Source organism: Solea senegalensis, linkage group LG19 (genome assembly GCF_019176455.1).
Source record: "Solea senegalensis isolate Sse05_10M linkage group LG19, IFAPA_SoseM_1, whole genome shotgun sequence".
Lineage (NCBI taxonomy): Eukaryota > Metazoa > Chordata > Actinopteri > Pleuronectiformes > Soleidae > Solea > Solea senegalensis.
In genome coordinates, this window is record NC_058038.1 from 12553 (window position 1) to 26764 (window position 14212).

The 14212-nt window shown below is 41.1% G+C and overlaps 2 protein-coding genes across 3 annotated transcripts; one reads left to right on the forward strand and one right to left on the reverse strand.

The window, feature by feature from the left end:
- Positions 1 to 178: 178 nt before the first annotated feature.
- On the reverse strand, positions 179 to 7956 carry gtpbp1 (GTP binding protein 1). Of its 2 annotated transcripts, XM_044050670.1 has the most exons (14): positions 7411 to 7956; positions 5327 to 5438; positions 5034 to 5214; positions 4641 to 4824; positions 4340 to 4504; positions 3962 to 4085; positions 3756 to 3870; positions 3531 to 3675; positions 3083 to 3265; positions 2852 to 2987; positions 2490 to 2668; positions 2212 to 2373; positions 1903 to 1953; positions 179 to 1256 (listed from the first exon to the last, which is right to left on the reverse strand). In XM_044050670.1, exons 1-14 carry the CDS (start codon positions 7591 to 7593, stop codon positions 1140 to 1142), a joined length of 2037 nt encoding a protein of 678 aa, XP_043906605.1. In that variant the 5' UTR covers positions 7594 to 7956; the 3' UTR covers positions 179 to 1139. The 2 variants fall into 2 exon arrangements, with proteins under 2 accessions (XP_043906605.1, XP_043906606.1); XM_044050671.1 differs by lacking the exon at positions 1903 to 1953.
- Positions 7957 to 9867: 1911 nt separating this feature from the next.
- Positions 9868 to 13227, forward strand: LOC122784841 (beta-galactoside-binding lectin-like). Its single transcript, XM_044050213.1, has 4 exons — positions 9868 to 9966; positions 11882 to 11961; positions 12096 to 12267; positions 12465 to 13227. The coding sequence occupies exons 1-4, from the start codon at positions 9883 to 9885 to the stop codon at positions 12609 to 12611; spliced, it is 483 nt and encodes a 160-aa protein (XP_043906148.1). The 5' UTR covers positions 9868 to 9882; the 3' UTR covers positions 12612 to 13227.
- The last annotated feature ends 985 nt before the right edge of the window (positions 13228 to 14212 follow it).

The window sequence follows — 14212 nt, forward strand, 5'->3', positions numbered from 1 at the left end:
ATGGTTGCAGCTATTGTAGCTTGTGTGAAACACAAAATCCTAGTAAATTATTGGTGTAGTATTTGTAAAAGGAAAGCATAAAATGGTGAATATTGAGAAAACTTTCCCCCCCACTTTTTCCTTTTAACATAACACGTGAAGATGTTTTAAAATGGAAATATTAAAGAAAGCAACACTGTTGAAATGTTTGGTAAAGCTGTTTATTAATGGTGAGGTTTTTAGCCGCAAAGTTGTTTTAAGTGTCACAACTTGGAACAGCAACCAGCATGGAGTATGAGAGTTACAAATATCATTGTGAGCACTGCACGACTTGAGTCATGAACAGCTTTTGGAGTGAGAAGTTTATGTGCTGTATTTGTCTGTATCAACACTATGAGTGTAAGGTATTTACATGGATGACTGACAAAGATACGACTGAATCTAACGGTGCGGATTAGACAATGAGGAAATTGCAGACCATCTAAAAAGTCAACATTCTGCATCAATGCCAAATAAATAAAAGGACAATTATAAAATGTTACAGCTTATATTTTCCACATATCTAAAATTTCAATTCACTATGTGCCCTCTGCTACATTCATTTGTGATTTGCATACATTTTTACAGCGGAGCATCTCCAATCAGAGCACAACAACTATTTTACATATGCAGTATAAATAGTACATGAACTGTTTTTCATTGCAAATACACAGGGAATGCATGGGGGACTTTCATTTATAGCTGCTCATCTTCATACTAGATCCTTGTTTTTCGGGTGAGGCCACCCTCCCCATCACTGATAGTGAGCCCAAAGGACTGAATTGTGGATTTCCTAGAGGCATTAAATATTAATATAAATGAATGAATCACCCTTCCGAGTGAGGCTAACCTCAGGAACCACACCGTTATCATTCAAAAATAGCAAAAAGCAGCTGACATTAAAATGCATAAAAGGTTGTATGCCTTTCAGTTTCGGACAATACCCCCTTGTGTTCCCTTTTTAAAAATAAAAACAGTAGGTCTGTTGTTTAAAAAGGCAAGTCGTAATTGGACTGAGGAGAGTGTCTTTCTTCAAACATCAGCATCCATGGTTTGTGAGATGAAGACACTTGGCGGAGTGATTGCAGAGAGGGAGGTTTGCGTGGGACTGGAGGGACAGTTCAGCAGCCGCCCGTCCCTGATGAGGAGGGAGCTGCTGTCGAGTTGCTGCCACTGTTCAGGCCTTTTCCCTTGTGCCTCTGGCCGCCCCTCCTCCTCCCACCTCCTCCAGACTTTGGCTGCAAAAGAGAGACCAAAGAGTTTTGGACAAGAATAGACTAGCGTACATTTGTTTGACTGGCACTTTGAGTAAGGATTACGCCAATGGCTGGTGATAATCTGGCTAATAAGTCTAATTCTGCAGTACTGTGCAAAAGTCATAGGACACCATTAGATGTATTGTTTTGGTAATGCGATAATGATCATATAAAATGATATATTGATCATTTTACAAGCTTCTACCAACTAAATTGTCTCATATTTGTCTCTTTTGATCCTAAATGGAGTGGAACCCTTTTTAATGTTATACCCAACACCTGTTTTTGTCTAATATCTCATGTTTAAAATGGCCACTGTAAATGAGGTCTATTAAAGGTGGATTAAATACACATGTGCAAGTTTAACTTACTGGAAGCTTACGAGTAATCACATATCATTCCAACTTGGCAGACAAATTCACAATTCACTCGCACACTTCTCCAAAGTCTATGACTGTGAGTTCAATTTGCACAATGCCATCTTTGACTTTGTGGTTGTACAGTGATGTTTTTTCCTGACAGTGATGTATCAAAGCTGAGAACTCGTCCATCTCGATTGTAAAAACACACGCTCCACTTTTTAGCCTCTCTCCGCTGTTCTGGTTTATTTGGAATCAACCCATTTTACCTTGTTCTCTTTGTTGCCCTCCTTTATCTGAGGGTCTTCCTCTCCCTCTCCCTGAGGAGGCCGGCCACGCAAGCAAAAGGAGAGGGAGGAGAGGGTGCAAAGAAGCAATGTGGCATGACAGCAAAAGTAATTTGTCATGACGTGAGGCAAAAAAAATCAAGCGGGGTAAAATGGAAGGTGGATACGATGTTGCACAAAATAACCAAAAGGGAGGCGTGTACAGAGGGGTTATGTTAGGACAGGTCAAACAACACTCAATGAAGTAAATCGATAGTATAATGTCTGCTATGCCTTGGACTTATGACTCACTGGTTGTGTCGCGCTTGGTCCTGGTGACTGAGCTATCGTCGCGGCGTCATCGCTGGCTGCCGGGGGGCCGTCCTCTTTTCGCAGTGGTGCCTTTTTTGTAGACTGCATCTTGATTTGAGGTGGTTTGGAGTTTGACGGCAGATTATTGGTTGACTGCAACAGCTAAAAAAAGAAAGAAGTCCAGTCAACATGTTGTAAAGGAATTGGATAAGAAAAGCTTCTCACAAACAAGATCTACATCTGAGTGCAACGTGTTTCACAAGGCAAGGCTTTGCTACCTTCGTGATGGTCCCCACAGCCTTGGTGCGTCCCTCTCTGAAGACCAGCCTCTGGTCACAGTGTAGATACTCGGGGGTCTTGATGAAGCGGAAGTGGACTGAAGCTTTGTCCCCTGTTCTTAAGCAGTCTCTATTCATGGACAAGATGGTGGCTGTCTGCCTTATGCTGCCACAGTGGACTGTGTGATGACCACAAAGAGGAAAGAAGAGTTCAGGAGAAGAATAAGTCACTAAAATATGCATGAGAAAACCATTTCTGAGTGATGAGAGAATCCTTTTACAAATATGAAAACTTTTTTTATCTATCATTGCTGCAGTGAAGTCATCCACTGCACATGCCTTCCTCTTTCATTTTTACCCACCCATGGCCTGGTATCTTGGGGATATCGTAGTGGGATGATGCAGCACCAGGATCTCGGCCTCAAACTCCCAGGTAGCCTGTGGGTTCAACCTTGGCGACACCATCACCATGCCCTTCCGTATTGTTGAGCGCTTGATCTGTACAAAGAGCCACAGAACTGATGTACATTCACCTTATGCACTCCCAAACTTCCCCTCCACCACTGCTGTGGCAGATATTTCCCCCCGCCTACCTTTTTGAGAGCGAATGACGCAGTCTGGCCGCCTCTAACCTCCTTCACAGGCATCCTCTTACGGTGGATTGATTTGACGGCAATGGGGATAAAGCTGCCCAGGGGGTCTGGCCCCAGCAGCATGGTATCATTCAGGCGTATGAGTCCACGTAAAGTAGTTCCCGACACAACTGTGCCTACTCCCTGATATAAAAACAGAACACAACCAGTGGTTCAGAAAACGATGTGGCAGATTAAAACCCTTAGCATAATAAATGAATGCTGGCTTTCTGGGAAGCTTTTTCAAAACAGTTAAGAAAAAGATTGATTAGGGCCTTATTTTTAAAATGATTTTGATAGAGAGAATGTCTTTGTAGAATATAAGCCTGATTAACAGGTGGGGACACTGTGAAGTGTGTAATGTTATGTGATGCAGAGATATGGGGGAGAGAATTTGTAAGTAGAGTACCGGAACAGAGTAGGTGTCATCTATCTGAAACTCTGCAGGCTGATCGTCTCTGTATGAAGTCCTGGAGGAGAGCAGGTTAAGAAACATCTTGAGCAGGTCCATGTTCTCTCCAGTTACATTGGATATCTGAAAGATGGGACACATCCTGGACACACGCACACAAACACAAGTTAAAAAGGCGCATTCTCACTATTATACTTAATTCTGCTGGGGGAGAGTTAATACCTCTCAGAACTAAAGTTTGAAGCTGTGACTATGACGTCATCCTTGTTCTGCACCAGGACAGGGATTTTCCTACAGCCAGGGGATTTCAGTAACCTCTGGAGGAGCTTCAGTGTCTCTGTTATTGGGGGAAAAAACACACGAATTGCAGCACTAAGACATATTGCCACAGAGAACAGAACTATCATTGTTGATATCCGGAGGCTGACCTTGTAGGATGTTGGCTGGACACATGTCTATCTTGGTTACCACAACAAATACAGGCACATTCAGAGCTAAAGCCAGGCCCAGGTGCTCTTTGGTCATCCCTACGATACCTGCATTGCTGCCCACCTGGGGAGGGAGGGAGGGAGTGGGTAATTTTACTTTTAAACTTTAATGAAAGAAACAAAAAAATAACTGTTTATAGCATATGTAAGAAATAAAGCACGTAGGCTTATAGACTTAAAAGTAAACGTGTACATAAAATGTCATCTGCACACAGAAACATAAATAGGCAGCCTATTTTTGACATATGAAACCACTTAAGACACAAACACATACAAAATGTATCTCCTCTTTCTTGATGCCCCCCCCCTTTTTCTAACCATGAGCATGCAGAAGTCAGGCAGGTGTCCAGTCATCCCAAAAACGGTAGTCTTGAGGTATTTCTCATGGCCTGCCAGGTCTATGAAGGTTATGACCTTGGAAGACTTCTCACAAATTTTGGTCCAGTCCAGGCTTCCTCCATGGCTATCTGGTTTGTTCACCACCTAAGCACGGACAGAGAGGGAGCTATTATACCCACAATTTAACATATTTGAACACCTAAATACACAGCACTAACTCACATAAAGTTTTGTTTTTTAGGAACAAACTAATAAGACGTCTCTGCTCTTTACCCCTCACCTGTCCCTCCTGGTCAAAGCCCAGGATATCGTTGCCCACACTGCTGGTCCTGCCACTCTCCATCTCGTGCTTGTGCCGGAAGAGCTTCTGGCGAGCAAAGCCCCTGCCATTGTCCAGCTCTCCATGTGTCAACACTCCCAGGAGAGTACTCTTACCCGCATCCACGTTACCCACCACCGCAACTCTGAGAGGTAAAGACGTAACAAAATATCACGTAAACTGAACAGTGGAGCATAACTTCCTGCCATCTTTCATTAAAAGTATTATTGGTGGAAAAAAAAGTTCTGAAACAATCTGATCAAAGTCATACACTGTGACAAAATGGTCAGTGTAAAACCAAAACTAACATAAACTGTGTCTTTCTAACCTATATTCTCATCTCTGCCCACTCACCTGACCTCCAGGAAGTCCAGCTCACCCACACGCCTGCGGATCAAATAGTCACGCACCAAGCCGGCAGTCTCATTACGCTCTCGGAGTAAAATAAGGTCAGTGTCCAGTTGCTCGCACATGGAGAGCACTGTAGCCACTGAGGCCTCCATATCTGTCTCATCCAGACCCCAGTCATCACCATCTTCATCAGAGTGATGGAGGAAGAATGAGAATAAGAGGAAGAGGTTAATACATTATTTCATACAAATGTGAAGAGAAAAATAAGAGAATTATTTATTAGCACGGTTTCTCACCTGAGCCCTTTCCAACTACATATATGGTCTCGCCGCATCCCTCCTCCATCCTGTCCCGTAGCTGGCGTACTAACGAGTCATACTGCTCTCCGTTTGGGCTAACAAGAGCCTGCTGTTGGGTCCAAGAAGAGATGGAATAACAGAAAAACAGAGAACATTGATAACTGGTACAACTCCGGATGAAACTTTTATCCAAAGATTTCAAAAATGAGTGGCAATTATATCAGGTGTGGTGATTTTTCAAGAGGAACAGTGACCAGACTTAAAGTATCATTTTTCCTTTAGCAGAAAGCAAATGAACGTTACATTGAAAAGCTGTTGTAATCTTGTAAACACAGCTGTCTCTCTTCCCATGAAACAACTCAAGGTTGCATGCAAATAATGCCCATTTGTGAAGACCAAAAGCAAGTAAAGGCAGAAAAGCAACTAGTTTACTAAACTTATATTATATTACATGTGGTTGGAAAGGGTAACCAGAACAAGTACGGCGGGTACAACTCGACTGTCTTTCTGAAGGTTTATTCCACATACACAGTTAAACAACAGTTAGACAGCAGTCCGTTAGTTAGACAGTTAGTAATTAGTTAATTAGCTAACTAACTAGAGTTAGGTTGTAAAACTGACAAGTCGTACTGACTGAGGACAGATAGATTTTCAAAGGCACATACGAAGGTTAATATGTAACAAATGGCTTTGACAATGCACCTTAAAGGCACTTTAAAGGCAACGGTGCTTTGATACCAATTACAACAATAAACAGATAAATAGAATGAAAGATAAATAGCTTTGCCTGCTAGAAAGTTCTGCAGTTGCAACAAATAATCGATTATTATTAAATTACTAACGTAATAGCAAACGATTTAGATAAATGATTAGAAGATTACAGTGGGTTTTGTTTTTATAATATAAAACATGTTCTCTAATTTCAGTTTTCAAAATGTGTATATTATCATGTGACAGTAAACTCAATAACTTGTGGATGAAAAAAAACCCACTTGAGGGCAATGTCATTTTGAGGTTTGAGAAACAACAAACATATTGCATAATTTTTTGTATTTCAATAATGAAACAACATATCAGCTGAGAAGATACCCAACAGATGAATTGATTATAAAATAATCATTAATTGCAGCCCTAATGCATAAGCAAAATGTGAACAAAACACCTCCATTAGTGACTACTTGAATCAGCAGCACAATGTTTCATTGCATTAGTAAGTCGCTTTGGATAAAATGACATGTAATGTAATTAGATTAAGGCAGCTATTATGACCAAAATATATCACATGATTGGTGTGTACTAAAAAGCTGGTAAATAAAGTGGTTAACAGATGTTAACACGTAAGTAACATAAGCTAGTATGACACCAAACGTCACTGACATGCATTGTTCAATGCAATGGTCATGTGTTATCAACACAAGCATGTTATAGATTCATAGGTTTATTGATGAATTTGATACATATCAGGCTGACCCACACGGACAGATGCCAAAGGTGATCAAATACCTGGCCCTGACTGATGCAACTTTGATGCAAGTTGTTTGTGTGACCTGTAATAGCGTTGTAATGTATCCACTAACACACTAACCAGATGTTCTGCTGGTCTAACACACATATGTTTACCTTAAACTAACACTAAAAACACCACCTCATCATTTCGAGGACCCTGCATTTGTGAGTTCGTGTCATTTGTTTGACAACAAAATTGTGACAAAACAATAACACGGCAATAACAACATCACAACTCGTGCAGCATAAGGTGCGAGATGCTCTGACTCATAAAGACAAATGATGTAGCCATTAGGTTATGCTAACTTTACGCATCTTATGTTTTGCTACGACAAAAACAACCTCCTGGCTCCTCACAGCCAGTCGTGTCTAATATCAGTAATTGTGGAACTGTGAAGGGAGTTCGGTCATTGTACACATATATGTAAAGAAAAATAATGCACCATTTGTTTCATTCATTCATTAATTCATTCATTCACCAGAAGAAACTAGCTAGCATTAGCTTCGCTGTTGTATTCACCCAGGGGAAGCGGGTTAGCATTAGCTTCACTGCTGCATTCTGGGCCTAGCTTTACCTTGTTGGTAAAGTCAACCCCACGGTCCTCGGGCTCGCCGTTGACCATATCCGCGTCCTCGAAGCACTCGTCCTCGGTGTCGTCCACGCATCCTGTCCGGTCCGGAGCAAATATACTAGCCGGGACTAAGGCGTCAGCCAGCGGTATGGAGCCTGGCTCGTGTGGCCCCGGTGTTGTTGCCATTTCTTTGCCAACCTCGCAGTATCCGATTAGAAGCTGTTCCAGTTGTTGTGCTGACGACTGCTATGATATCCGAATACAGTGCACACACGTACACACACCGATAACTGTACAAGTGCACCGCAAGCTGCAAACACCAACTGTAATTTGAACGCTTCACATTAACGCAGCGACACAATCTCCACCATTATAATGACAGGGTGTTTGTCAAAGTGTCGTCAGTAAAGAGTTCAAAGCCATTTTAAAAATAAAACAGAAAATGCTCCGTTCATAATAATAAGGTAGGTGTGTAGGTGTGTGTTTGTGTGTGTAGTCACGCCTTGTTACTGTAGTTTCACCAGTAGTGTTTGAGTCTCTGCGAATATTAAAGCGTTAGACCAATGTGAGTGAGGGGGTCGTTCATATGATTACATGTGGCCCCTCCCTCACAGGGAGACGTAATCACAGTGTAACAACTGTGATGCAACTGTAATGAAACTGATGTAATGACATATTGTTAATTATTCAAATGATAAAAGTTTGATGTTTTTGTATATATTAAAGAGCAGTTTTCCCTCTACTCAAGCATAGTTTTTTTTTTTTTAATAGAACCTCTATAAAGAAATACCCACAGTTCTGTCTGGACTTTTCAAAGTTATTTGAACTCTGACTGACAATACATTTCCTATCTTTTTGTTTTTCACATACGTACACAATAGTGACAAATCTATATGAAGGTAGTGCATATGGGCTTTAAGTCAAGAAAACGAGAAAAAAACACAAGATAACAAATGATGACACTCATTGAATGTCTGATGCAATATCAGCATTACACAGTAACACAGATTTATCCTCCCTGATGCACATTCCTCTTCGAGTACGTCAATACAGGTTAAATCGTGGCTAGTACACAAGGAGTAGATTCCTTGCTTCACTGGTACATGTCAAAAAAGACAAAAAGAAAGACACACGTGTGTGCATAATGTATAAGCAGATGTAACACTATCAGTCGACATAGAGAAGTCGTTCATGCTTTTGTTCAGCACTTCCTTCCCCTCTGCGTCCTCCCCCACCCTGTTCATACCAACTACTGCAACTATCATCTGTCATCTACAGGACAAAATGACTGTTTATAACCAAAGTCCTTAGGACGTTGTTATATTGTCAGGGTGTTTAATAGGTCCAGATGGTCTGGACGTGGTTCAGGTTAGGTTTTACGTTTTGGTTTGGTTAAATGCTGGTGTCTGGTGTTTATTTAGGTTAACTTAAGTGTTAGGTTCAAACTACAGCTGTGATGCACTGTTTAATTGTTGTGGTGGAAGAAGCTTTATTTGATTTAATTCCCCTGTGGAAAGTTGTACTTAAAAGATGTCTCCAGATAAGAGATATGTGAGTTTTCTAAGATGTTTACTTTGTGTTAATAACTTTGTGTGTTAACTCTACTTTGGTGACTCAGCGTGCTCTCTGATAGGAGTCCTGTAGCAGTCAGTAATTCTTTATCCAGCACCTTTAGGGTTAAACACAGCCTTTGAAGAAAACACAAAAAAGTGAATTTGTCTTAATATGTTAGTAAGACTCTCATACATGTTATATACAGTCAGCACTGAGCCACACAACACTGCTTCCTGTAACATACTGTATTAGTACTAAAATAAAAAGTATGTACATGACCTAATAAGTGTACGCGACACTCCACTTGATTTTCATCTACATTGCATTGTATTTCGTGCTTAAGTCACATTTGTGGATTCTTTTCCTTCTTTAGTGACAGCAGCTGTGTCAGCAGTTATCTGCCAGCAGAAGAAATCACACTTGTTTGACGACTGTGAGTCACAGATTTTTTTGACACACAATTTTGATGATTGGCTAATTTCCGCATTATTCTTGTTTTTTTTTTATTACTCTAAAGAGAACTTACATGGCTGTCCGGATGTTGCCATTCGATCTTACTGTAAGTTACAAGTAAGTGGGTATTTAAACTCCAGGCTGGGCTAAATATTTAGCCATCTCCCAGGCAACAAATACATTTCTATTTATATCTGCCACTCTGGCCTCTGCTCCCGCTCACAGTCAGACTCAATAACCCCCAAGAAACAATGTAACGGTTTCATGTCACCTAGTTATCTATCACTATTTATCCTCACTTCACTAAAGTCAGCAATCACTTGTTAAGCACTAAACGAGTTATTTGTGGTCTCTAACTTCACTTTGAGTCCATTTGTTCACGTTCACCAATGGCTCGCTCACATTTGCTCTTCTAAATGTCAGTCACGTTGAAGGCACCTCCCATGCCGTATATATTCTCCACTCAGGATGCAGTGGGCCCTGCCTGCCCTGTGTAGCACTCTCACTTCTCATCTGCTGAGCTCCTCGACTACATCTGCAAAAATGATGAAAGTAAGTATGTTTTTTGATGACAAAACTGTGCTCCTGCATGTCCCGTATCATTTCTGTGTTAGGCCTCCGATGGACCAGCAGTGTTAGGGCACATTTTAAAAGTGTTACTGTCAGCTCTCTGACATTTGCCAGCTCACTGCTGATGTAACTGAGCCATCTGCACTTTGCTTGAACAAGTTTCTCATTGTGTTTACTTTTATTTAGATTTGCAGAGATCTGACCTTGTGTTTTTGGTTTTCTTGGTTGGTTTTTGCCTTTTATGGTCAAACTGTTCACTACTGAGCCCGATGCATTTCTCATTAGTCATCTCAACTGCTGCAAAAGCCTAAGTCAGCTGTTTATGCTATGTATATATATATATATATATGTATATATATGTGTGTATGTTGTAATCTTCCTGTAATAACAAAAGAAATGTGTGTCTACATTTGTCATTTTATTCCAAACTGTCTTGGTATCGAGAACAGAGAGCAGTGGGTTTTTCTCCTCATAAACTGAGTGGATTGCAATAAAGGCCCTTTATCATTCTAGCTTTTCCCTTAGCCACAGGCTACAGTTATCATGTGTTTGGGGAACGGCACAGTGAGGGAGGGAGGGACGGAGCAGCTAAGGTTTCATTAACATTATTGCCATTTTTGCATTTCAGTCTGACACAATTTTCGGCATGCAGTGTAGGACAAATGCAGATTGGCAGACAGCTCCAACTTAAGCCCAACCCACACGTACACACACAGACACACACGCACGTACACGCACACACACACACTCCAGCCCCACTGCCATGTGTTACACGCACTTTACTGTTGGACTCTAGCATGGAAAGAATGTCATACTGCTGTCGTCCTATCCTTTTACACTCCCTCATTTCACTTTCTTTGGTTTTTACTCTAAACTTAGCCTCAGTTCACGAGCAGCTTTCTCTCTCTTAATAATCAGTCTGACACTGATCTTAAATACATTGCAGTTGAAGTCACTGTGGGCTGGAAAGTAAAGTCTGACATCGTTAACAGTGGCATTGATTTTCTCCAGCAGCTGCATAAACTCCCACTGAACTTCCTGCTCATGCTCCCTGAAATTGAGACAAGGATCAACCTTGGAAGTTCACTCCAGTGGAAAAAAAAAAATTATTATTTCCACTTAAATGTATTATATTTACAAAGAAAGATACACGCAAGTAATGAAATCCCACTTGATCTGCTGCACAATCGGGACTTTGTTCATGAGCAGAGGAGAAGCAACAGCAGCGCCCATGTGTCTGCAGAGAATCACATTTTTCTCATGTGTCATGTCAACCTATCACTTAAGCACACAGCAGTTAACATTGTTGTGAAAACTGAGAATCCCCGGACGGCTACTATATCTGTCCTTGTTACCTCGGTGACAGTTGTGTAATTGGACAAAGTGGCAAACCTGTTACGCAGTGGCGATCTGTATTTTCACAACCAAACGACACATTGCACCGTAATTGATTAATCATAGCACAGCCAGAGAATTCCCCTGCCACATGTACAGTAGCAACTTAAGCAGAGAGTTTCTTCTCTGCTCAGGTACGATGTATGTGTTTGCCACTTTCCTTTGTACACCTATAAATATTACTCTGTTCAACAGTCACTTTTAAACATTTCAGTATGCCAAAATAGTGGAAATAGTGCATAGTGGAAAAGAGCCGTGGCAACAGCAAGGCAGAAAGGAGCTGGAAGCTATGAGCAACCATCAGTGGGTGTGTAATTGAAAACACATGTTTAGTCATTTCTGAGGATGGAGGGAGGATTGGAGAGTTGGCTGAGGCTATTGCTGCTGGTGTTTTTTTTTTATTGCCTATAGCTGCAATAATAATTGAATCTTATAAAATCTAGCAGTAGTACCGCACAGTAATGTACTGTATCACGGACCCTTTTCCTCTTTTTCTGCACAGGATATGATGGTAAAGAACATGTCCTTCAAGGTCGGGCAGACCCTGACCATTGTTGGAGTTGCGAAACCTGATGCTTCAAAGTAAGTGAAAGAAACAATGTTGATTTCCATCTCTTCCCTGTACTTTTTACACCATTTGATACTCATTTTAAACACATTGAGTTGTGTTAACATGTTATAAACATCTTTTTCTTTTTCTTATTTTTGTGACACAGTTTTGCTGTTAACATTGGCCCCAGTGAGCAGGAGATTACAATGCATTTGAACCCTCGTTTTAATGCCCATGGGGATGAGAATGCAGTTGTCTGCAACTCCTATGAGGGAGGAAACTGGTGTGAGGAGCAACGCCACGAAGGCTTTCCTTTCCAACTCGGAGAGGAATTCAAGGTAAATGGTCCTGGGTGATCTCTTCACTGCCTTTTGTTAATAATTTGTTGGGAAAAAAAGTGTGTCATACATCTGATGTGGTGACGTGAATTATAAAAGACACAAAGATCTGTGAGAGCTGAATCCGTATCATTTTCATATTGGAGCAGACGTTTGATATTTGACATCCTTGTCTACATATTCCTTTCCCTTTCTAGATTACCATTGAATTCACAGCCGAGGACTTCCTGGTGACTTTCTCAGACGGCTCTCAAATCCACTTCCCCAACCGCCTGGGTGCGGAGAAGTACTCGTGCATGAGCTTTGAGGGGGATGCTCGCATCCAGAGCATTGAGATCAAGTAATCTTGCACTCTGCCAAAAATCGCTGCATTGAAATTGTGTTGTTGTTTTTTTGTTTTTTTTTACAATTTTTCAGTTTGTCTGGCATCAGGTCACATGTTATTACAGCTTCTAGTTTCTTCAATACATGTGACACCAGCCTTATGTGCTCATGATATTGTATTATGCAAGAATGAAGCTGTGTGCTTACGTGTGGAAACCAAAACACACAGAAATACATACAACAAGTAATGAATGCTCACTCTGCACTGGTATAACTACTCAACGTAATCTCGTTGGATTGTGCATTAACACCATTTTACCTTCACAGCATAAGTGTCATTTTGGATTTGGAAACTGGTTTGAAGTAAAACCAAACAAAGACAAAAGTACAGTGATAACTTGCCAAATGACTTCAGTAAATTGACATGATAAACATTCACCAATATAGCAATACTTGGCTTCTTTTTTTGCTGCGTCGCACTGTTTAGCTGAAAAGCACCAGTTGCTCTTTAAGGTGCCTTGAAATGCTCCATGTTTTTATTTGTCTTCCCTCCCAAAACATTCCAGATTTGTAATTTCAATGTGATCCTTGTCTGTAACAACATGGATTAAAGCATGGCCTTTTATGGAACAAAAACTTTGGAGTGACTTTATTGTGCAGGAAATGTTCGACCAAGGCCCCCAAAGCTGATGCAATTAGCCACGTTCGCCACTAGATGTCAGCCTTGCCGTACAATTTAGCACAAGGTCTTGGTGCCTCACACACACAAGCTGTTACAGTAGCTTTGGTTCTGGCAGCCATATCAGTAACCGATCATCTCTGTGAATTAGTTTCCCGAGGAAGTGTCTGTGTGCACTTAATTCAATCCAAACACTGAATGTGTGCAGGAGCTGGTTCAGACTTGAGAGTAGGATGAAACTACTAAGGTGATTTCTTAAAGAAAACCTTAAAACATCTCTCACTGACCACCACAGTAGTTATGAAAATGACAACCAGAACAAAGACATAGTGAGTTTATCTGTAATCTAATCTGGTGTGACGGATAGTCATTTGTTTTAAGGTCTTAAGAGAGAGAAGGTGAAGAAGTGAAAAGTGTCCGGTTCTCCTGCACTTAAACTGAAAACAAAGGTCAGAGTTCAGTGCACGTGCACAATGCATGTGAGCGGTCCGTGTGTGTGTGTGTGGTAATGAGTGCCATCTCGCAGTGTCAGGGTTGATCTCTCTGGAGGAGCAGTTGAAGCAGATTTTGCTGTCAAAGTGCACCCCCATCATATTCCCTTTCATCCACTCTTTACCTTTTCTATCTTCATCATTTTGCTCTTTTTTTTATCTTTCCCTTCTCTCTCTCTCTCCCTCTTAGCTCTGCTAAGTTCTCTCTCTCTCTCACCTATCCCTCTTCCTCCGCTCTTAATTGGAAAAAACTCATTGTCGCACTTCCACTCTTCATTATTTTGTGGCAGACGAGATCAATATCCAAGGCTACGTTGTCAATAATGCTCGTGTGTTTGTGATTGTTTCACACCCACGTAGATCATTTTAGCATGAATTGTGTCTGACCTTTACACCAAAATGGACTCTTTGTGTTCATCCTTTACATGTGCTGATGAAAAAAGTCATATGA